The sequence below is a fragment of the Bradysia coprophila genome, unplaced genomic scaffold (genome assembly GCF_014529535.1).
Source record: "Bradysia coprophila strain Holo2 unplaced genomic scaffold, BU_Bcop_v1 contig_373, whole genome shotgun sequence".
NCBI lineage: Eukaryota > Metazoa > Arthropoda > Insecta > Diptera > Sciaridae > Bradysia > Bradysia coprophila.
Window position 1 is genome coordinate 1,216,608 of NW_023503632.1, and position 24,836 is coordinate 1,241,443.

The following is a 24,836-nucleotide window of genomic DNA, read 5'->3' on the forward strand; positions in this document are numbered from 1 at the left end:
TGAGTTCAAGTTTTCTTTCTTGTTTTGAGATGGCTGAGAAGGTACGTGGTCCTGTGTTTAGTTTAAAAGTCCGTTGGAAGTAAATCAAAAGAAAAATTTTGTTTTGAGCATACGCAGGCTAATTATTGAGCTCGTATTTCTAGCCTGTTAAAAGTAGAGCACTCATCGTTCTACAAGCACTGTAGAATTACGTAAGTTCGTAGTGGGGTGACGTATATTGAGCTGTTGATTGAAGAATTTATTTGAAACGGAAAAAGAACCAGAGGATTGAACCATACATCGGTAAGGTAGGTGCACAACTCGCCTAATTCATCAAAGTTTTGTTTCGGTTTTGAATACATTTTTTGAAAGGTTTGTAAAATATTTTGAACGACTCCGTGAAAGGAAGTTTCGAGTTTGAAAGATCGATTTGTTCTGATCGAAAATCGGAGACGTCATCGATTAGAGAAATTGATGTCCTCATGTGCTCACATCTACCGTTTTATGTCGATAACAGATGGAAAATAACCGCAGATGCTTAAAATAAAAGATCTATGGACGAATGAAACGTCTGTTTGCGGTCAGATCTCTCGTTGACTTATTCATGGAACTGTTGAACTTCTTATGAGCAACATAAATAAACAGAAAGAAAAAATTCATTCAAATACATGCAGATGCCATTCATTGTAGTCTAAGCCGGCAGCTTTTTGAAGTAGTGGTTAGAAAACGGATTCTGGCAACACTGCAGTTAAAGCTAGAGTGTGGGCTAAAAATGTTTTTTGCCACTCCCTTAGGAAGAATAGGTACCACAAAATCATTTCTTAAAAGATTTTATTAATTTTGTGGTCTCAATTATGTCTTAATTGTAAAAAATAAATAAAATGTTGGGTCTTGATTATCAGAAATTATCATCTCGAAGGTCATAAAAATACTGATGCAATATTTGTAATCGCTAAGATGTTAGGCAGATGTAGACCACACAACGGTTAAGGTATAAAGGTGTCACTTGAGTCTTATTTAAAAAAAAAGTGAATAAAAATTGACTTGAGATGTAGGTACTTCACCGCATAATTTCCATCAAATTTTCCTTTCATTAGCATTGAAATTAGATTAATATGACGTCCTTAACTGAATTGCAAAAAAAATAATTTATTTCCACCATTTGTGTTAAATAAACAGTCTCGTCGTCTACTCAAACATTGAGCTTTTGTTTACAATTCACATAAATACTTCCCTCATTTCACTTCACCACATCAGTTCCAATTCACGATTGAGGACAAGATCAGTTTGAAAATTTAAATTGTAACAAAAACATGAACGTGAAAGCTATAGGGGTCATTTTTGCATTACTCTTCGCTGGTAACTTAATAGTGTCCTACCACTAAGCTACATTGACACGAAAACTCCCTTTTATTGAAACAGTCACAGCAGCAGAAAGTGATCAAGAATATTGGATCGAGCAGGGCGAACAAAATGCTATCAGAGATCTTGATCAATGGCCAGACGCCGTTACTGCACTCAATGATAACAATCCAACACCTGTTAATGAGCAACTGGCATTCTGGAAGTCACAAGTTGATGATGGCGTGACTAACATGGACGAATTCATTCCGACACTCATCTCTATTGTCGATAGAATCAATTCGCTGGCTGCCGGTGAGCCCAATGACATTCGTCGTGGTGAACTGCAAACGATTTTGCGGCAAATTGATGGTCAACGTGATAACAAATCCTATTATTTACTTGATGGTGCCGTTCAGTGGATTGCGAACAGACTTGATTCGCTTCAGGCTGGAGGTGAACGTGCTAACGATTTGGTGTCTCAGCTTACAGAAGCTCAAACGTCTGTGGCAAAATTACGAGATGAACTTGATAGCAATGCTCAAAATTACGTACGGGCCATAACGAAAATTCAAAAGTTGAAAGAAGATATTGCTGCGAATATTGTTGGTAAGTTAATGAAGTGAACAAACGTGGAGTGGTCACTAATTGACATGCCTTTTAGAAATTCGTGCCATAGCTAGTGCCTTGTTGGATGCATTACAAAGCTCCGTATTGTTACAGAATGCAGGAGCAACCAATGAATTCGTCAAATCTATTACTGCTTAAAAACATCAAAGTGTGTTCGTTATGTAGAGTTTGAATAAAAATTTTGTGTGATCGAGTTTACAGCGATTTAAAAAAAAAAAAAAAGCTATAAATCCAATGCAAGAGCATTGAATGGGATGTGAGAAAGTCGAACCTTGAAATACGTTGAAGCGCAAAAGTCTTCAGTCTGGGGCATGCAACAATGAATAAATGTGCTACTTCTTTTGCTGAAAGTTTTGCATAATATTTGATAGAAAATCTTTTACTTCATTCGTTATGTCACCAGAATTAAGCAGAGGTCATTGCTTAATTTTGTCGTCTCCGAACAGATATATTCTGTATGTCTGTGCCACATCAGATTGTTGAGCTTATGCATCTGTATTTCATATAGTGAGAATTCTTGCCTAAGAGTTCGATGAAATTAACTGCCAACTCAGGATTACTGTCATTTGATCTCTCTTGTTAAGACTTGAACTTGCATTCTACGAATGGCCATTGCATCAGTGTGTAATCATTAAGTCTCCTGCTTCGATTGCTCCGATCCATCTCACGGCATTTGAATCTATTACTTCGTCAATTTCGTCGATTTATCTCATTTTGACGTGCGACTCCGAGACCAGTTCGACAGAAATCACTCTCGCTAAACACTCGTTCACAGATCAACTGAAACACGTCTCTCGAGCTTATCAAAAACTGAACCGAAACGGATTTATTTAAAGTAAAAATTGAAAAGGAAAAATTTGCAGAGCGTTTAAGGGACATAATCGATTAAATTTGCAGCGGTGATGTCGGGCAAATTTCTGATTCCATTCTTATCGACCACCGTTACCTTGAAGTTGGCCAAATTAATAATCAAACGTTTCTGGATCTCCTTGACGCATTTCTTGAAGATATCATACGCCTCATCCTGGGTAATCTCTGCAAAAAAACAAACATTTCTTGTCAGTTAACGCACTCTTAAAACACCAGCGGAAAAAACACTCACTCGCATGGTGATACCGGTCAAAGATACTGGCACAGAACATTCCCCCATAGCCATGACCACCGTAATCGAGAGACTTAGCATTGGCCAGATAGTCGATGTAGTGCAATTCACCGCCTTCCTTTTCATCGTAGCCAGCAACAAATAAGTTGACATGATACGGCGTACGGCTTCTCAGATATTCGGCCAAATTTTTTCGCGTAAAATGGGCCGCTGCTTTCGGGGTCAGCTCATACCCGTTTCGCATTCGATAAAGTGCCAGATTCTTTGAAATGTACTGCGTAAACTGATCAGTGTCGCCCGATTCACCAATGGTGGCCATCAACAGTTTATCCGATATTTTATGGATCTTTTCGACATCTGCAACGGAACGAATACAGAGAAGTTGTCAGACGAAATTGCCGAATCATTCGCGGGTTTTAGGTTAGAAATTTCGGATTTGCTTGATGATGTTACCTTCTTTCATCATGATAATGGAGTGGGCGTGTGTGCAATCTGCAGCTAGCATTACAAAATCCGGTCCCTTGATTCCCAATATTGTCTCCATTGCAGTTCCTTTGAAATTCTTCTACTTTTCCGAATTGAAATTGGATGAATGCAAGTTTTGTTAATATCAAACTGACGCAATGACAACTAACAATCACTGACAGATCCTCCAAAGTCCCATCCTCAATAAAATGTCTGAGAATACGTCTCTTTGACATTTTTGAAATTTGTTGAAATTTTTACCCAGTAAACAAAACCTACCCAGCAGTATTTATGGCGCCTGATTTTAAATATTCAAAATTGTCGAGACCATTACAATTTTTCAATACTTTCTTTCGTTAAAGCTTAGTACACACCAAGTCACGCACTCATCTTTTTTTCAATGCAAGAAAATATGGGAAAATCACACTCGATGGAAGGTTTCATACAAATACGTCCACTGATCTAGTTCGTCTGGCAGAACGTCCGTACATATCTGTATTTGTTTCGCATCTCTCTCTTTGATTTTTACTGGACAAATTTTTTGTTGCTAAACACTCCTTAAACAGAAGTAGATCTGAAAATATGAAATTATCTTGGAATCCAAGACTTGGATATTTCATGGTGAAAATGGACTTTTAGTTTCTAGTCTTTGGTTGCAATGGGACAAGTAGGTTGGCCTGTAGAGGCCAAAGTTCTGAAAGAACAGGTTAAGACAACCACGAAGGTGGGTGACACCAAATTTTATAAACAGATAGTGTGAGAAATCAACTTGAAGAAAACATTTTTCTCGAAAATTCAGAATTTCGTTTTTGTTAAGTTCCATTTTACATATATGTATATATATACACTTTGCAGCCGCTGACGCAATTGTGTGTCGCCGCCTTCGTGATCAACTCAGGGTGCTCAGGGTTGTCTTAATCTCTTCTTTCAGAACCTTGGTAGAGGCGTCACATTTTTAGGTCTTTTTTCCATAGGAAAAAAAGACCTATTGTGGTAATTGGAACCCCAAAATATTTAGCAGCAGAGATGTTTACCGTTTGAGAGCTACGCATCGAATGACGAAATTATTCCGACTGCTTGCCTTTTTATAACTCAAATATTTGGTAGTTGACTACCACGTTGGTAAATTGCAATGCTACTATGAGCAAACCAACACCAGGCAAATCAATTATTATTTGTTATCTGGTAACCAATCGCTCATAGCAGACATTGCAACTTGAAAGTTTGGTAGTTGTTGGTAGTTGGACCCCCAAAATATTTAGCAGCAGAGATGTTTACCGTTTGAGAGCTACGCACCGAATGACGAAATTATTCTGCCTGCTTGCCTATTTATAACTCAAATATTTGGTAGTTGACTACCACGGTATTAAATTGCAAAGCTACTATGAGCAAACCAACACCAGGCAAATCAATTATTATTTGTTATCTGGTAACCAATCGCTCATAGCAGACATTGCAACTTGAAAGTTTGGTAGTTGTTGGTAGTTGGACCCCCAAAATATTTAGCAGCAGAGATGTTTACCGTTTGAGAGCTACGCACCACATGACGAAATTATTCCGACTGCTTGCCTTTTTATAACTCAAATATTTGGTAGTTGACTACCACGTTGGTAAATTGCAATGCTACTATGAGCAAACCAACACCAGGCAAATCAATTATTATTTGTTATCTGGTAACCAATCGCTCATAGCAGACATTGCAACTTGAAAGTTTGGTAGTTGTTGGTAGTTGGACCCCCAAAATATTTAGCAGCAGAGATGTTTACCGTTTGAGAGCTACGCACCGAATGACGAAATTATTCTGCCTGCTTGCCTATTTATAACTCAAATATTTGGTAGTTGACTACCACGGTAGTAAATTGCAAAGCTACTATGAGCAAACCAACACCAGGCAAATCAATTATTATTTGTTATCTGGTAACCAATCGCTCATAGCAGACATTGCAACTTGAAAGTTTGGTAGTTGTTGGTAGTTGGACCCCCAAAATATTTAGCAGCAGAGATGTTTACCGTTTGAGAGCTACGCACCGAATGACGAAATTATTCTGCCTGCTTGCCTATTTATAACTCAAATATTTGGTAGTTGACTACCACGGTAGTAAATTGCAAAGCTACTATGAGCAAACCAACACCAGGCAAATCAATTATTATTTGTTATCTGGTAACCGATCGCTCATAGCAGATATTGCAACTTGAAAGTTTGGTAGTTGTTGGTAATTGGAACCCCAAAATATTTAGCGGCAAAGATGTTTCTTCCAAGGTTTCTTCCTCGAAAGATGCACACCGACTGATGAAATTATTCTGCCTGCTGGTCTATTTGTAAATCGAGTATTTGGTAGTTGCTAACCAAAGTGGTAGTTGCTAACCAAAGTGGTAGTTGACTACCAAAGTGGTAGTTGACTACCAAAGTGGTAGTTGACTACCAAAGTGGTAGTTGACTACCAAAGTGGTAGTTGACTACCAAAGTGGTAGTTGACTACCAAAGTGGTAGTTGACTACCAAAGTGGTAGTTGACTACCAAAGTGGTAGTTGACTACCAAAGTGGTAGTTGACTACCAAAGTGGTAGTTGACTACCAAAGTGGTAGTTGACTACCAAAGTGGTAGTTGACTACCAAAGTGGTAGTTGACTACCAAAGTGGTAGTTGACTACCAAAGTGGTAGTTGACTACCAAAGTGGTAGTTGACTACCAAAGTGGTAGTTGACTACCAAAGTGGTAGTTGACTACCAAAGTGGTAGTTGACTACCAAAGTGGTAGTTGACTACCAAACTCATACGGAGGTTGTAGAGATGTTTAATGTTTGAAAGCTGCACACCGACTGATGATATTAATCGGCTTGCTTGCTTATTTATAAATCAAAAATTTGGTAGTTGAATACCGAAGTGGTACTTGAATGAATACCAAGGTGGCAATAAACAGGAGATTCAAAAACGATGGTGAGATTAAAAAGAAAAAGAAAAAAGACTCACTAGGCGTTAGCCGGTACTATTCTTGTTTTCATAGTACTTCATTCTCTACGGCCAACTTCACATTTGTCATTACAGAACAAATGTCACCATGAGGATTCTTTTGAAAAACAGCCTACCGAAATCGGACGCATTTTCCAGTGGACTTTTTTATATGTGCCTAGAAAGGACTTCGACCCTAGAACCCAAAACCACTTTTAAAAAAATTCTGGTGAAAGGTGATAAAAAACCGAAAACTTTCACTTTTCTTACCAAAATTTCTTCGGGTACACGAGCCGTACAGGGTCGTGTGGGATGTCATTAGAAAGGTAGAGACTAGGGATAGGTATGGAGAAACGTTCAAATTTGTTCTAGCCGGAGCACATACGGATTTGCATCAATGAAAGTAAATAGATAGGTATGGCCAAACGTTCAAATTTGTTCTAGCCGGAGCACATACGGATTTGCATGGCGCCACCTCAAACAAACTCATTTCTAGTGCAAATTTCCACTAGAAATGAGTTCGTTTGAGGTGGCGTCATGCAAATCCGTATGTGCTCCGACTTGTATGGACTGGCCATACCTACTTATCTACTTTCATTGATTTGCATGGCGCCACCTCAAACGAACTCATTTCTAGTGGACTTATATGGACTGGCCAGGCCGTAAGATTGGGGAATTCATTTGGGAATTTTGGGAATTTTTGGGAATTTTGGGAATTTTGGGAATTTTTGGGAATTTTGGGAATTTTTGGGAATTTTTGGGAATTTTGGGAATTTTTGAGAATTTTGGGAATTTTTCGGAATTTTTGTGAATTTTTGAGAATTTTGGGAATTAATTCCACAATCTTAATGAGATATTTACTTTTTTCTTACTAGTTCAAACAAAATCACTTCTGTTGGTCATTATTATTATTTGCTGAAATAACCATAAACGACACGAAAATAAAGGGTGTAAACATCTTTAAGTTATAAGACCCGGAGCAAGTCTTAATCAGATTAGTCGATATTTTCTGAATTACATTTCTTGTGACTTGTATGGCTTGTGTGATTCGATATATTTTTACTAAACCACAACCAATATCAGCAACCCTTTTTCACTGAAAGTAAAGATATGGTAGAGATATGAAAAAAAATCGAATTCTGATGTTGTTATCAGTGTTCGACCAATTGTGCTTATATGCATGTGTTGCACCTTTACTAACATTTATAAGAAAGTCTTTAAGACTACATCCTAGAGAGGTACCGCTCTGAAGATGATCGCACGCGAAAAAGAATTGCAACTGAGCTGCCCGACTAATAACGAACTAGTGACACCTCGAGTGACACTAGTCTGCGTTAATTTGCTGGTGAAACAATTTAATTTTATAACTATCGAATAATACTGAAATAACATACATCCGATGAAACTAAAATTTTGTTCGATCTAAAATTGGGTGGTCTCCGTTGCGATGCAAAAATTAAGATTTGCACAATTTAGTTTGGTTAATAATAATGTTGACCTAAAAAACGAGAAAGTAGCTATTTTTTCGCCTCATGCTTTTGTTTCGGGGAGAAAAACGTTGAATCAAACCTTACAGACATGAAAAACGTTGTGTTAGCCTCGGGGAGAAAATAGGAAATTCCAACACGGGCGAATTGCGGCCATCGCTCCGCTCAAGTCGAAAGCTTCGTCTTAGTTGGAATTTCCTATTTTCTTCCCTTGGTTAACAAATAACTAGTTCAACCTTTTCAACCTTTTTCGATTTCATTTTTATCACTCATGACAAAATATGATTTTCGCCTTCAGCTCTGTCTGGAAACTTCTCACACGCTAAAGAAGACTTTTAGTCCTAGGTACGAAATAGTATGTTGTGTTACAAGTATTGTAATGTTGAGACCAACCGAGACCAACCGACCAACCGAGAATTGAAATAGACAAATGCACAAAAATTCAGAATTTTCATTGTAAACAATCACTCTTCGAATTTGATCGATCACGTTGCTTTGCATTTTTTTAAAACGAATGCTGTAATAACTCATACGAATTTCATTTCAACACTGCTTTGAGTGTTGTAATATCACATCAAACGGGTGCTGAAACAAGTCACTTTACAATACTGAAATGAGTGCTGAAAAGAGTCGTATTTCAATTCTCGGTGGCACAATGTACTATTTCAAATAAAAAAGACGGGGATTAAGACGGTTGGAATGAAAAAAAACTACAATTTTCTCACCAATCATTAGGGCTCGCTGGTAAAGATACACTGAGTTCAATAAAAATCATAAGATTGGATTAATGTGAACAGAAATTGTGTAGCAATTTTTTGCAATCGAACTTCTTCGTTTGCATTTGTAAAAAATATTGAAAAAGCTTTGTTCTCTCTTTTGATTGAACGGCTGTGAAGGGTTGATAAGAAAACTCAATTTGTATAATTTTTCAACTAAAATCTTTCTTTTCCAAATTTCTTTATCTTGGGAACTATTTTAACAAGTGAGCAGTCTTTTTTAACAATTGACAGGTAAAATGCGAATCTTCAGTCTAATTTATTTTAAGACCAGTAAACTATTGACTGATCTATGTTTTTGACACACGATATAGAAAGAAGTGTACCTTAGTTATGCCGAAGGGCCTTGAGCGAGTTTAAGACGAATCGACACATAGCTAAACTATAGCCTAAATTCGTGCAAAAAATAGTAATTTATGCAACCTCGAAAAGAAGTTGCTCGCTTCGCTCGTTTCATAACCACATCGTGTGACGAAAATTACCTCGTTTCGCAACATGTTGCATACAACGTTTTCTGCAATCAGCTGCGAAAAGTGAACTTTCGAAATGCAAACTTGCCACAAATTCTTTTACAACAAAATTCGTAAATTTTTCAATTACTTTAATCATAGAAGCTCTGCTATTCAAGTACCCATTCACAGTCAATGTGTAAATAGAAAAATTCAGTATCGCGTTACTTGTGTATTAATTCGCACAATTTTGGTGAAAATTGTTTTTGTTTTTAAAGTAATTTAGTGAATCTGTGCAATGAATCCGGTTCGGTTTTGTTGAAATTCTTAAAGCGACATTATAATGGTTCAGCAGATGATATTTACTTGGCAGCATAATGGTGATGAAAAGTAGTTACTTTTAGTCACTTGTGATGAAAATTAAAGACACCAGGTAACCAGCGAAAAAAAGACCATGCATACGTCACCCAAATCGTGGCATTAGAAAGTTCACTTTTCGCAACAAGTGACGAAAATTAGGACCTTCCGTTCAAGGCTGCATACTTTGGTGACGTCACGCAGTTTGCCATTTTATTAGATAATACACACCACATCTGATGATTTTATGTAAAGAAATTCACCACATCATAAAGACGACGAGAATTATCACAAGAGGTGAATTTTTGTATGAAATCGGCCATTTTATCATCAACTGTGGTGTGGAACCCCCGTATCTGCATCTGCGTGACCTCCCCAAAGTATACAAGCCTTGCTTCCGTTGCCTTTATTGCGAAAAAAGTTGTATACAACTCTGAGATAAATGATTTTTTAGGCACACGATGTGTATTGTCACACTTGACCTGCGGTCTCGAGTGACAATCACATCATTGCCTAAAAAAGCATTTATCCCTCGATTGTATAAATTACTATTTCGCAGCGCCGTTACAGAAATTCCTAGTTTTAAATATTGTGTTGATTAATTTTTTACAAAATGTTTTTTTTTCTCATAAATTGGTTTTTGAATGCGAACCATCGATTTCCTATCAAAACTACGCATTATCTTGACGAATTCATAAAATTTAAGCACAGCCCCAAATTTAAATTATCGAAAAAAGTTGAACCACACCGTGGCTAACAATGACTTAAATATGCAGCATGTTTTAATCATCAATCCATAGGACATCGTCATGACAAAGGCAGATTAGCGCCATTCGAAAACTTAGATCCTAAATCTTTCTATTCACAGCACAAATTAATATAATATGGCATGATCGTAATTTTATTACAATTGCTAAAAGTTTCTTATATGCAGAATGAGCACCAGCTGAATACCACCAGCTGGTGTACAAACAAAAACATAGCTAACGCCGACCCGTACGAAACACCTATTCGCATCAAAAGCCTTTAATGTGAAACTCTTCATTTCTCTTACTTCATTTTCTTCTCTGCTGAAAAACTATTCTCCCTTTAAAATCACTTACATTATCCACTCTTTGCCTTGTTATCATATACAACTAAATTGCCGGAGGCAATATAGACAGCCCAGTACGAAGACAAATTTCATAAATTCCTATTTAAACAGCTATATACCGCTATATTTAACTATATTTCACTATAAATAAACATTTCACAGATAAATATATGCTATTATATAGCTCTATATGCCTGTATATAGCTCAATATAGCTGTATATAGGTATATATAGATGTCCGTATATGGAATCCCTGAAACCCCACACACATAACAAATTATTTCCATGTTAACAGAAACTCTCTAAGTATCATTTTTCCCAAGATATTTCTATTTTACTAAAATCCAATATGGCCGCCGGCAGCCATTTTGTTAGGAGACCGGAAATAGTACCGACGCTTTACATTCGTTAATACCTTTCAAACAAAAAAAAATTCATGAAATTCGGTCAAAATTTACTCGAGATATTGTCAAAATACACCACGTTCACTGTACTTCCGAGTAGCCAGATAAGAGCTCACTCCAAGAGACCTAGCTCACGCTCCGGAGAACATAATTTCATAAAAAAAAATTTCCCTGATTGGTACGGTCAATACCTATCTAATAAAGCTAAAACAGACGAAATATGTTCAAATGTGGCCGACCTACAAGCAAAAACTGCTTGCCGCCCTGTGCCTGTTCCACACCAAGGGGTCTAACTCACGAGTCGGTCATCCGATTTCCATAAACTTTTTTTTTGTCGATCGGTATTGTAAATACCTTTTATTTGACGTATCACTTACAAGTTTAACGTTTAAATGTCCGGAGATATCTTCGAAAAACCGTAAAGCACTTATTGGGCCACAGCTCAGGAGGGGTCGATCCAAAATCACTCATCTTCGAACTGAGCCTGTCTTTTGACATTACCAAACGGGAAAAAAAAGAATTTTCAAAATCGGATGCGTTTTACTCAAGTTATCGTGCAGACAGACGGACAGACGGACAGACGGACAGACGGACATTTTTTTTTCGCGGATTTGGCATCTCTAGACAACCACAATAGGTTTCCCCTTACTCAGGGAGTCCAATTCGACGTGTTACAAACGTATGCGTAAACCTATAAGACCCCAGTACTTCGTACGGGTCTAAACACTTTGTATTGTATACAATTCAAAGACAACCTACACACAGTGCATTTTTACGTTAAGATGACGCACATAACACGTATGAATGAAGTAAACACATTGTTAAGAATGTGTTTTGATTGTTTATCATACAATAAGTGTGTGTTAGTACATCCAGCTGGTGATATTCAGCTGGTGCTCATTCTGCATATATGAAACTTTTAACAATTGTACATATTCTCATTTTCTCAAAATGAGAGAAACGAAGAAAAAGATAATATGTAGCAAATAAGTGAAAATGGGAACATGAACACAATATTGTGCATGACAAACAGCCTGTAAATATTTTTCATTTTTACAGGCTGTACAGTAACCTAGAGTAGGTGATTTTTGTGAATTCTTGGGAATTTTGGGAATTTTTGGGAATTTGGGAATTTTTGGGAATTTTGGGAATTTTTTTGAATTTTTGGGAACTTTGGGAATTTTTGGGAACTTTGGGAATTTTTGGGAACTTTGGGAATTTTGGGAATTAATTCCCCAATCTTAGGGCCTGCGGCCATACCTACTTATCTACTTTCATTGGAAATGTTTAAGTGCCCATATTTCATCGCATCACTTTGTTAGGTTGCATCCTTATACTCAACACAGAAAATTGTATGCAGAACAACACATTTCTACCAACATTAAAACGCCAAACTACACGCAAGCAACATAACAAGTCTTATATTCACCCGAAACTGGTGTTCCGTAAAATTTGTGAACCGCTGAACCTTCAGTACCTTCAGTACAGCTGAATTTTTTTATAAAAATAATTTTTATTGCCTATCCACCCGGAATATTGTTGTTACACGTACATTTCCCACCCGCGGAAAGCGATCGTTACATGTGGGAACTTTTTCATTACATCACAAGTGAAGGAATATTCATATGAAAATTCATTACATATCAGGAGATTTTCATTACATACCAGCAGAATTTCATTACTTATCAGCAAAAATGTATCACATAAAATGTTCTTTAGCACTGAAATCGAAACAATGCTCGCGATGTTATTTTAGTTTTAATATAACAAACTTTGTCACTTGAATCAAGTACACACCAATCTAAGCAAATTCATTAAAAACTTTCGAAAAAAAAATAGAAAAATAAGTGACAGCCATTTTGTCTATAGCCATAATTTCAATTTTTTCAACTTCGACGAACACTTATGGCCAAACAATTTTAATTTTTGCATTTTTCACTTATTTTCAAAAACAATCAACACTTTTGTCTTTATTATCATGTATTCACTTCACTTCACAGCGAAATTTATTGTAACACCACCAAAATCGACAAATATTACGCAAAATATGAATCTAGCACTTCACAAAAACAAAACAATCGAAATAGTTTGTCAACATGTCATCATGCTTGGTAGTTCATTACACTCGGAATCAATTTTATGCACTCGCAAACTCACTCGTGTGGTTTTAAGCAACAAGCTTTGGAAACGGTTATTTTGACAAGGGTAGAGTTTGCATATCCGAGCCGAAGGCGAGGTATGCAACCACACTTGTGAGTTTGGCTCGTATCACAAAATTGATCCCTCATGTAATGAACTACCTCCGCAGCATCCAATGTAATCTACTATTGAGCGTTAAAAATTTGAATTTTGTATTTTGTATTTTTTTTCGTTGTTATGTTCGATTTCCATACAAGCCTATCTGTCAAAATTATTTTTATAAAATCAAGTTTCATACGCTCTGAAATATACAACATAAGTCCGCTGTAAATTCAAAATGAAACGCACAACAACCAAATGAAAGGCAGCGTTGTGTTTGGTCAACTCGCTTTATTTTCATATAACCGTGGATTTACATAGCAACGTAAAAGTGACAGATGCAATGTTTTTTAAATACTGCAACCCGAAATTTCATTCATAAAATTAAAATTATGAATGAAATTTCGAGTTGCCGTATGAGAAAATTTTTGCATCTGTCACTTTTACGTTGCTATGTAAATCCACAGTTATTGTAACAGGTGGATGCCTTTGAACACTTAAGAAAGAACTGATAACGGTGGAGTCGACGTTTACAGCTTCGAAACGGATGCAAAAACAAATGAGTCACAAATGGCAGATCAGGATAGCGTAAGCAACTGATTCAAAAAATTTGTCATTAAAAATAAGTTACTAACTATTCCACTTCATAAGGAAGATGAGTGGCAGATGCTGAGAAAATCGCTGCAAAGAAAATTGAAAAACACAGAAAATATGTCCTGAAAATACATTCATAACGACGAATCATCTGCATATTTGTCGATGACAGATGTAAATGTTTAATGTTCTTATAAAAGCCAGAGCAAGATTTTAATTCAAATCTGGTTTCACACACACACACACACCTGTATTGTATCATAACTCACATCAGTTAATGATTAATAAAAATAAAAATGTTTTGCTTTTAATCGAGGTCACAATCGTGTCGCAATTTTGCATCATAAAACAATCGATTTTATACGTCGACCAGTCTAGCATTAACTTCTTGTATTGCTTAAACGTTGATCCGTGATAAAAAGAAGTTACTCAAAACAACTTTTGATAATCTTCGTTAAGTCAGTTACACGAATAGATACGCTACGATTGCACTAATTGCTCTGTACATTGCAATGCAAACAAGGTAGGTGATGATGGTGTCGGTAGATAAAGAAAAGTTTGAGATAAGCGTCTCGCATAATTACTGGATGATAATGAAAGCTTTATGCAATAAATTCCTGCAATAGTTAACTGATCCCATTTTCGATTTTTTTTTTTTGGCTCAACATGATCATGGTCCACAGGGGTGTAACTTAGAACATTTTTGATTTTTGTACCAGCCCTGTTGAATGTCGTTCAAAAACATCGAATCGTTTTTTAATTTTCTGAATGTCAGCTCATTACCGACAATACCACAACATGTACCGAAATATTTTTTGAACCGGTGGGTGGCGAATTAAAGTCGCATTTGCGTCTAGTTCTCCAATTAATTTAATTAAAATCTGATTCTTATTGTAAAAAAAAACTTGAAACGAGCCGAACAATTCTTATGATCTGGAATTTTGATCACCCAACGCAGACCCAGTCAAATAAATCGACAAACATTTTAAATGCAAATTTAACCGATTTCTGTGATACAATTGGAAATTCCAGATCATACGAATTGTTCGGCTCGTTCAAAGGTTTTTTTTTAAAATAATATCAAATTTTAATTAATTTAATTAAAGAAATAGATGGTAATCGATCAAATGGGTTGGTAATCTACACTGAAATTCAATTTGACAAAATCAAAACCAAAATCTGCTGCCTTTTTCATGTAGTTCGTTAATATTTATAGTTTTCGGCAACAACGATTTTCTGTTATAGTAACTTTTAATTGTCTTCGGCAATTGCCTAAAATCGATGGTATTTTACGACAATTTTTATGGTAAAGTGGTACACCCGTGTCATGGTCAATCAAGCATTTCAGTTGCCACTATTTTAAATGAAATGCACGCATAAAATTTCCAATGAAACACAATGTCATATATCCAAATACCTATATCAATCAGTGACAATCTAATAAATTGATATCTTGTTAATTGTTTACAGTAAATTTCTTTGTTTCACACACTTTTGATGAATTTATTTATTTATTGGTTTTTATTAGACACACATCAACAAGCTCGACTTTATGGGACTTCATTAAAATATTCACCAGTTTATTGTTCCCTCGTAACACATAGTAGGGTAAACGTTTCGATCGATAGAAAATTGATTTTTTTTTTGCTTTCAAATGATGAATGAACCTATTAGAGGTATCATGAGTAATTATTGCCTGAAAAATAACGAAAAATCCATTTTCCATCGAATGTACATCAGCGCCGAATAAGCCGACCATTGAAGGTCGGTTTATTCGGCGGTCCAATTCGATACTCTGACAAGAATGAGTAACCCGGCCACCTAATGTTCTTTTCATTCATAAACTTCTTTTATGAATGATAAAACAATAGGTGTTCGACGACTCATTCTTGCCCGAGGATTGGTACGCTTACCCTATGTTGCTTGTATCGAGACTTGCATATATATACAACACTGGCGATTAAAAGTTATCTTTCGTCAAGTTGCTGGAAATCACATATATAACCTCAGAGACAATATCACAGTTTCTCTAGTATAAGATTTGGACGCGGCCTCTGAAGACGTTATTTTTTTCTTGATAGAGAGTTAAATTCTCGTCTCTATAGTTTGAGTTTTATTGTATATGATGGGAATGTCCATCTCTGAATTGCTTACGAATCGCTTGGATTTTCTACCAGTACAGTGATGAGTTTTAAAGACATTTGTGACAAGAAATATTTCTGCGAATTTTTATTTGCAAGACATTGAACGATTATTGTGCAGATATTACCGAATTTAACTGAGGTAAAATCATATATAAGTTCTACAAAGAATTAGTTTCGGATACTGTGCTGTTAAATATAGTTGACGTGCCTAGAGCTGTAAATATGGATATCTCATAACGAGCTAGGATAAATGTTTTATGACCGCCTGTCATCACAACATATAAACAATGAGAACTTCTAGATTACTTCGTGCTTTATAGTACAAATAACTGTTGAACAAATTGAGTGAAGGGGTGAAAGGGAAAGGGTTTGAGCTACGAAAAAAAGTGCAAGAACATTAGATCTGGCAACAAAATACCAAGTAATCTAATTCTGCACGGCAGAGTAAAAGTAACCCAGGCAGGAGCGCTTGTTTGACTAGGGACCTGAATAATCTAGTAGGCCTATGTTTTTTGCGAATGTCAGTGTTCATTTGAGTTCATTTTCATACAAAGGATTAGGTCCCTCATTTGACGTTTCCATAATGAACCGCTCCTGCCAGGTTTACTTTTACTCTGCCGTGAATTCTGACATGACGATCAGTATTTTTTTATGTTCAATTAGTGAGAGCACACACCTTTAAGCACTCAAAGTGGCGGAAATGCTTTTATTTGAATGTGTGCATGATTCCGGTAAAATAAAATAGTGATAAAGTCACCACTATTGATGACCTTTAAAATGGCATCATTGGTTAAATATGATTGGCATAGTCTATTGTCCCTAAAATAACGAAATCAACATTCTCTTCAAAATTTTGAAATTTGCTCTTTAAGTCGCACCAGATATCAAGTGCAGAAACATATTGCAGCTCTGTTGCACCACGGACTGATAAAGCGTACAAAGTAATCTTTATTTGATTTTCCAGATAATTGTGCACTTTACAATTCCGATTAGAAGGTCATCGTTCACTCCACTTGACGAAATTATCCGCATTACAAAGACGAAGCAATGAAAACGGGAGGCTACAAACAGTACATTGAGTCGTTCATTTTGTCGCTGAAGATTTGCAAGCCAAAGTCAAGCCAATCTGATGAACATAATGTAGAGGTTGTGGTACGAGTTGGCTGTAATTGTAAAGCTTTTCAACAAATTTCCATGCGTACAGGTTCCAGCGGCTGATGTTGAAAGTGACAATAAACGAGATTCTTGGGGAAATGGTTGGGAATTTCTGATGTCTTGCATATCTTTATCAGTGGGACTGGGCAATGTATGGAGATTTCCATTCACCTGCTTAGACAATGGCGGTAAAAGTTTTTGTTTTTGTTGTAAAACATTACGGAGGACGACGATGGTAATCTTCTTATTTGATGTAGGTGGTGCGTTTGTTATACCCTACGTTATCGTGCTATTTTTGGTAGGCAAACCAGTATATTATCTAGAAATGGTTATCGGACAGTTCTCCAGCAGAAGCAGCATCAAAGCATTCGATTTGTGCCCTATAACAAGAGGTATACGCGGTGCTAGTGATAAACGTAAAAACGAGAGATTCGTGGGTGATGTTAATCTAATTCATGTTATCAGGAATTGGCGTTGGACAAGTTCTTGCAACAACCATGGCCACCGGTTACTATGCATCTATATTGGCAATCATAATTCGCTATTTCGTTGCATCGTTTTATCCAGTGTTGCCATGGAGTCATTGCAAAAGTGAGTGGGGTGGTGGAACATGCATCGATTCTGCTTCTTCAGAAGTATACAACCGAACCACTGATGCTACCTCATCGGCAGAATTGTATTTTTAGTGAGTGCAAAAAATGTCAAACTCTTTTAGAACTCCCTAAGACTCACGGTTCCCTACATTTTCAGTAAAGAAGTTCTAAAGGAAAAAGAAACGATTTTGGATGGTGCTGGCGCGCCCGACTTACAACTATCTATGTACTTAGGTTTGGCATGGATCTTAGTGTCGTTGATCATGGTTAAGGGAATCAAAAGCTCTGGCAAAGCGTCGTACTTCTTAGCGATTTTTCCTTATGTTATCATGGCGGTTTTATTTGTCCGTGCCGTTACTTTACCTGGTGCAGCCAATGGTATTGCGTACTTATTCAAGCCGCAATGGAAAGAGTTAACCAATCCGAGGGTAGACGATTTGACCAAGTCGCCTTAACATTCGAACCTGAAGCATGCAAAACCGTTTCGTTTCAGGTCTGGTACGCTGCAGTGTCGCAGGTGTTTTTTTCGTTGGCAATTTGCTTCGGAAACATCATAATGTTGTCCTCTTACAACAGATTCTCGCATAATATTCACAGGTAGACCTGATTCGATATTCCTTACAAATATGACGATTCCTCACTCCCTCCCTAGAGATGCGACTGTGGTCACATTGCTAGACACGTTCACATCACTCTTTTCAGCGACGATAATTTTCGGAATTTTGGGTAATTTAGCTTACGAAAACGGTTCCGACGACATTCAATCAGTGGTGGCCGGTGACACCGGCCTAGCGTTTGTGTCTTATCCGAATGCAATTTCAAAGTTTCAAACTGTGCCGCAGTTGTTTTCGGTTCTATTTTTCTTTATGCTCTTCGTCCTGGGCATCGGCAGTAATGTCGGCATGAACTCTTGCTTGTACACTGTAATTAAGGACCGATTTGTGCATTTGGCACCGTGGAAAATTGTTGTGCCCGTAGCCATTGCACAGTTTTTCATCGGACTGATGTATGTAACTCCGGTACGGATTTTCAATTCACATTGTATTGTCGGCATGACGAGAACTTTCTGTGACCCATTTCCATTGTAGGGCGGTCAACATTTACTTCGGTTCATCGATTTTTACGGTGTGTCGTTCATTGCATTCCTATTGGGCATCTCTCAAATGATAACGTTCGGTTGGATATACGGTGTGAATCGAATAGCGTTGGATATTGAATTTATGTTGGGCATAAAGACGGGATGGTATTGGAGACTATGTTGGGCAATTATTACACCGGCACTAATGACAGCCATTTTCGTTTACAATCTGATTATGTTTGAGCCGGTGACTTATAAGGGCCACGAATATCCACATTATGCGTATGGTGAGTTGAGATTTGATTAATCAGAGCGCTTACAATATGACACCATGTCAAAACCAAACTAACCAAATTAATTAGCAATCGGATGGGTAATATCTGCTGTGGGTATTATGCAGTTACCCTTCTGGGCGCTGTATGCTGTGTACCAACAAAAAGGTGACACTCTCATGGAGGTGATTGAAAATATTTTACTGAAAATGTCTCTGATAGGTGAAGAGAATTGATCAAACGAAATGATGTTTTGTAGAAAATCAAAGGGGCACTCAAGCCAACAGACGACTGGGGTCCAAAAGATGCAGAGCTGAAGCGTACATATGACCAAATGATATCGTCTCAATCGAAGACGACGACGATATACGACAAGATTAAAAACAATATTTTCGGATAAGTTTGTTTGATTGATTCATTCATTCATCGGATAATTCTTCAGATGCGCACACCGAAAGCTGATCTGGCATTTATGTTTAGCTCAATGTTTTGCATTGTTTAGGTAATCGATCGACAGAATTTAGTAAAAAACTGTAGTAAAAGTAAAATTTTTTGTTTCTATGTGAATTTGTCCAGCATTTCGTTCTTTTCGGCAAGTGTCAGTCTAAAACTTCCAAAATGAGTGCTACTCTAAATAGGTTTGTTCCGTCGTAGGGTAAAAACGATTTTTGACAAGTCAAAAACAAAAGATAGCATCCACAGAGCCTCAACGCTTTTGCGAACAATACTTTTTCGGTTATGTCTCTATGGATGACGTTTCGACGAAGGCATAACGGTTGCATAATCCGGAAAACGATCCAATAGGCCGAATAGGCCAAACCATATATGAAAGAGCAGAGAAATGATAAGCGCGGCCACTCATGGCTGGGATAGAACACGCCTGAGGCAATTTTTTTTCAACAATTTTCTCTCTAATTTCGTCTCTCAATTTCACATATATTTTTGACGTATTGGTTGGATTTTTATATGGAGTTTTTCTCCCATCGGTTACATGCAATCAATCTGTCATCGTCAGGCGTATTCTATCCCAGCCACGAGCTGCCGCGCTTATCATTTTTATGATGAAAGAGTGATGAGATTAGAGTTGGTAACACTGATTTTGAGCTAGTGTTGTATGGGGACAATCTAGCGTCATCTAGCGTAGCTTCATTTTTGTTTGGCATCTTCAATGTTTGAGTTGTCGATGCTCCAGGATGTTAGTGTCTCACAAATACACACATAAAAACTGAAAAAAGGAAAAAGTTAGGTTTGTTCCAAATAGCTGTAAACACGAACTTTGACAACCCGAACCACGATGATTTGATCCATAGCAACGTCGTCTACGAGATGTTTCATACAAATATGGCAACGTCGCCTACGTGATTTACACACAAATATTATTGAGGCTATGGTTCTATGGATCAAATTTTACAATTCATACAGCCTTGGAACAAATTCATAGTGAAATTACAATATGGTGGGACGCGTGACGTTTACAAAGAAAAAATTGCGACATTCTACCTTGGTTTCGACAGCTGAAATAACCTTGAAACAGACTATAACTGGACAGTGTATCTGTGTCATAAAACTGTAAACGCTGTAAAAAAAAACAATTTTATATAAAATAGTACTCTATTTACCAGCTGTCGATTATGATCACTGTTGCTTGAAGTGACTGTTGCATCCGTATGTTTTGCTTTTTATTTTTGTCGCCATTATGACAATATTTTGACTTCCACTGTTCATGATAGGACATTGTGAATTTTTTAGAGAAATGATAAGAGATGCCTGTGGGACGGAAACAACGCCATCTATCTTCGTTTCTCTGACAAATTCAAAACACAATATAACAGATCGCGTTACTTCCGTCCCACATGCAACACCATCTGTTATTATTTCTCTGCTGGTATTTGTAGTATGTCCATCCAGTGGATCCAGTGTCACTAGTTTCGCCAAAGCACTGCTCCAAGCATTGACAAAATAAATATTTGGAAGTTCTGCATATTTCTTTCGTAACATGTCTGTCATGCTTTTTCTTTGTGAGTTAAGACAGTATGTACAAAAGACACAGCAGATGCAAGTGTACATAAATCAAAATTTGGACGCTGATTGACGTCTGACAAGTATTAATGCTATGAGCTTGAGCAGTGGTTTCGCCAACTAAAGATATCTACATACATATTTGGTTCGGTTCAAATAATCAAAATATTTCATGTATGTGGGGAAGTACCTTTTTAAATAATTAAAAAAGAGAAATGTATGCCAGCGACATCTTTTGTCTGCTGCTGTAAGCTTGTTGACATTTCATTGGAGACGGATTCTGATAATGTTTGTTTTGGTATACATATGGAAACATTATTTGTTTGATTCTGCACCTCCTTAAGGTCTCAACGAAAACAAGTTCAAAAAGTTCATTTGAACGGTTTCTACTGCTAGTTTGGAGCAGTGCTGGTTCAGGCATAATGTCAACGCCACAAAGGCCATCGTTGAATACAAGTGTTTACTCACCGGTGCGATGTAATAAGAACTTGATTCACACCCTTCGAATGCAAAACGCACTTTATAACATTTCCGTTTTAGTTCCGGACACACTGCTATCACCAAAATCTCCCAAAGCCGATCCACTAGGAATACGTCTGAAAGTTCGATCAATCGTCAAAACAGTAATGGAAAATCACAAAAAATGGGAATTGGCACAAAAGCGTGGAATTGCACTTTGCAGTACAATCGAAAACGTGAAAAAGGAGGCATTGGACCGGATAGCTAGTGAACCATCGACAACATTGTATCCCGACGAATTGAAAACGCCCAGTGAAAAGCTGAAAACAATCACAACAATTCTAAAAGATGTGCTGGACAGCAGTAAGGAGTGCCTTAGCCAGTTGAATGGCTTGAAAAAGTTGCAGAGCAATACCAACGAAAGATTACTGAAAAGTTGGACAATCGTGAAAGTGATGAATGCAATCGAAGCAATTGTACACGCCTACGAGGATGAATACGATGTGAAAGTAACGGTCATGGAAAATGTGTGCCATTCAAGCAGCAAAGAGGAAATTGCTTTCCACGTTACTGTCTGGGAATTCGAAACGTTTGTGAATGACGATGTGAGGTTCATGTTGTTCGGCATGCAGGTTGAATGTGATATCGATGGAAATAGTTAATAAAGGAACGGATTTCTGAACAGATGTTTCTATTTCATTGATGGAGATGATGGAGTACCGTCCTTCGTCGCTGAGTTGGGCTGCGTTCCATAAGCAATTCTTTTCGTTTTGAGTCAAAATCAAAAGAAAAGTGGATCCTTGCAACTCCACTACACGCTTCGACGTGACAACTAGGAGCCGATCTCATAAAATCTTGAACCAAGCGATAAAACAAAATTGTTCTAGTTGTCGATTGTCCCCACGTGAGTGTGGGTGTGAGTGTGGGTCGGTTCTGCAAAAATGATTCGAGTGATAGCTGCCAAATATAGAGTATTTTGCATGAAAAATGTTTCCAGATTTTTTTACAGTGCCAAGATTTGTTTGATACACTGTCTCGTTTCAGTACTCTATTTTAAGTCCCACTTGAAGCGTTGATTCTTTTCAAAAACACCCTATACCGAAATCGGTCGCATTTTCCAGTGGACTTTGTTATATGTGCCCAGTAAGGTATTCGACCCGAGAAGCCAGGATCACTTTCAAAAAACATAGCTAACGCCGACCCGTACGAAACACCTATTCGTATCAAAAGCCTTTAATGTGAAACTCTTTATTTCTCTTACTTTGTACTCTTCTCTACTGAATATAGACAATATAGGCAAAATAGACAGCCCCGTACGAAGTCAAATTTCATAAATTCTTATTTAAACAGCTATATACCTATATTTACCTATATTCCCGGGTAAAAATGTCGGACTCATGAGACCACGAAAAAAGTATTCTCAACGGTCTCATTTCGGTCTAAAAATGGTTGGTAGTCTCAATGCAGTCTCAATTTTTTTTTTGTGTGATGAAACTTTTGGATGAACAAATTGTCATTTTCGGGATCTATTGAGTCCGAATGAGAAGTCTCTTTTCGAGTATTTTTTGATGGAATTGTCGAGACTAAGTGAGCAGTCTCACAGTGGATAAGTTTACAGACCGCATGAGACCGAATGAGAAGTCTCTTTTCTGGTATTCTTTGACGGAATTGTCGAGGCTAAGTGAGCAGTCTCACCGTGGAAAAATTTTCAGATCGCATGAGATCGAACGAGTATTTTATTCGATTGCTGAGACCGACTGAGTGGTCTCATTTGACGAAAATATTTTCTTCAACTTTTGAGGCTGGCTGAGTGGTCTCATTTGACAAAAATATTTTTTTCGACTTTTGAGGTTGGTTGAGTGGTCTCATTTGAAGAAAATATTTTCTTCGACTTTTGAGGTTGAACAATTACCGAACATATTGGTCCGACCCAAATGTATAAAACTCAAAACTGAAGAACATATGGGTCCGACCCAAATTCGAGGCAGTCATAAGAGCTGAACATATTGGTCCGACCCAAATGTATAAAACTCAAAACTGAAGAACATTTGGGTCCGACCAATATTCGAGGCAGTCATAATTACCGAACATATTGGTCCGACCCAAATGTATAAAACTCAAAACTGAAGAACATTTGGGTCCGACCCAAATTCAAGGCAGTCATAAGTACTGAACATATTGGTCCGACCCAAATGTATAAAACTCAAAACTGAAGAACATTTGGGTCCGACCCAAATTCGAGACAGTCATAAGAGCTGAACATATTGGTCCGACCCAAATGTATAAAACTCAAAACTGAAGAACATTTGGGTCCGACCCAAATTCAAGGCAGTCATAAGTACTGAACATATTGGTCCGACCCAAATGTATAAAACTCAAAACTGAAGAACGTTTGGGTCTGACCAATATTCGAGGCAGTCATAATTACCGAACATATTGGTCCGACCCAAATGTATAAAACTCAAAACTGAAGAACATTTGGGTCCGACCAATATTCGAGGCAGTCATAATTACCGAACATATTGGTCCGACCCAAATGTATAAAACTCAAAACTGAAGAAGATTTGGGTCCGACTTAAATTCGAGGCAGTCATAAGAGCTGAACATATTGGTCCGACCCAAATGTATAAAACTCAAAACTGAAGAACATTTGGGTCTGACCAATATTCGAGGCAGTCATAATTACCGAACATATTGGTCCGACCCAAATGTATAAAACTCAAAACTGAAGAACATTTGGGTCCGACCAATATTCGAGGCAGTCATAATTACCGAACATATTGGTCCGACCCAAATGTATAAAACTCAAAACTGAAGAACATTTGGGTCCGACCCAAATTCGAGGCAGTCATAAGAGCTAAACATATTGGGCCGACCCAAATGTATACAATTTAAAGTTGAGGAACATTTGGGTACGACCGAAATTCGAGGCAGTCATAAGAACTGAACATATTGGGCCGACCCAAATGTATACAATTTAAAGTTAAGGAACATTTGGGTCCGACCCAAATTCGAGGCCGGCATAAGTACATAATAGCGATAGCATAATTCTTTATGTAATATGATTTGTTATGTACAGTGTACACACATTAACATACATCTTATGTACAGTGAGCATTAAAAGTTTGGAAACATATAAGAATATGAACAAAAGAACAATAGACGTGAATACAATATAACAATAGAAATTTTATATACTTGCTTCTATTGTTCTATTGTCTTCTTGTCTATTCTTTTGTTTATATTGCTCTTA

At 37.3% G+C, this 24,836-nt stretch overlaps 4 protein-coding genes across 7 annotated transcripts; 3 read left to right on the top strand and 1 right to left on the bottom strand.

The window, feature by feature from the left end:
- The first annotated feature begins 1,208 nt into the window (after positions 1-1,208).
- LOC119081913 lies at positions 1,209-2,148 on the top strand. The gene is made up of 3 exons (XM_037191148.1): positions 1,209-1,338; positions 1,402-1,929; positions 1,985-2,148. Exons 1-3 carry the CDS (start codon positions 1,293-1,295, stop codon positions 2,086-2,088), a joined length of 678 nt encoding a protein of 225 aa, XP_037047043.1. The 5' UTR covers positions 1,209-1,292; the 3' UTR covers positions 2,089-2,148.
- A 596-nt stretch (positions 2,149-2,744) lies between these two features.
- On the bottom strand, positions 2,745-3,715 carry LOC119081917 (proteasome subunit beta type-2). The gene is made up of 3 exons (XM_037191154.1): positions 3,506-3,715; positions 3,053-3,409; positions 2,745-2,985 (listed from the first exon to the last, which is right to left on the bottom strand). Exons 1-3 carry the CDS (start codon positions 3,594-3,596, stop codon positions 2,819-2,821), a joined length of 615 nt encoding a protein of 204 aa, XP_037047049.1. The 5' UTR covers positions 3,597-3,715; the 3' UTR covers positions 2,745-2,818.
- A 60-nt stretch (positions 3,716-3,775) lies between these two features.
- LOC119081916 lies at positions 3,776-22,269 on the top strand. 2 transcript variants are annotated; one of them, XM_037191153.1, is made up of 3 exons: positions 3,776-3,781; positions 21,531-21,601; positions 21,665-22,269. In XM_037191153.1, exons 2-3 carry the CDS (start codon positions 21,547-21,549, stop codon positions 22,243-22,245), a joined length of 636 nt encoding a protein of 211 aa, XP_037047048.1. In that variant the 5' UTR covers positions 3,776-3,781; positions 21,531-21,546; the 3' UTR covers positions 22,246-22,269. The 2 variants fall into 2 exon arrangements, with proteins under 2 accessions (XP_037047048.1, XP_037047047.1); XM_037191152.1 differs by lacking the exon at positions 3,776-3,781 and having other exon boundaries at positions 21,430-21,601.
- Positions 14,189-19,666, top strand: LOC119081914 (sodium-dependent nutrient amino acid transporter 1-like). Of its 3 annotated transcripts, none has more exons than XM_037191150.1 (11): positions 14,189-14,399; positions 17,004-17,153; positions 17,212-17,350; positions 17,420-17,554; positions 17,628-17,847; positions 17,913-18,183; positions 18,249-18,352; positions 18,408-18,774; positions 18,844-19,120; positions 19,196-19,290; positions 19,365-19,666. In XM_037191150.1, exons 2-11 carry the CDS (start codon positions 17,055-17,057, stop codon positions 19,503-19,505), a joined length of 1,848 nt encoding a protein of 615 aa, XP_037047045.1. In that variant the 5' UTR covers positions 14,189-14,399; positions 17,004-17,054; the 3' UTR covers positions 19,506-19,666. The 3 variants fall into 3 exon arrangements, with proteins under 3 accessions (XP_037047045.1, XP_037047046.1, XP_037047044.1); XM_037191151.1 differs by having other exon boundaries at positions 14,189-14,386; positions 16,972-17,153; XM_037191149.1 differs by lacking the exon at positions 14,189-14,399 and adding an exon at positions 15,909-16,146 and having other exon boundaries at positions 16,972-17,153.
- Positions 22,270-24,836: the final 2,567 nt, after the last annotated feature.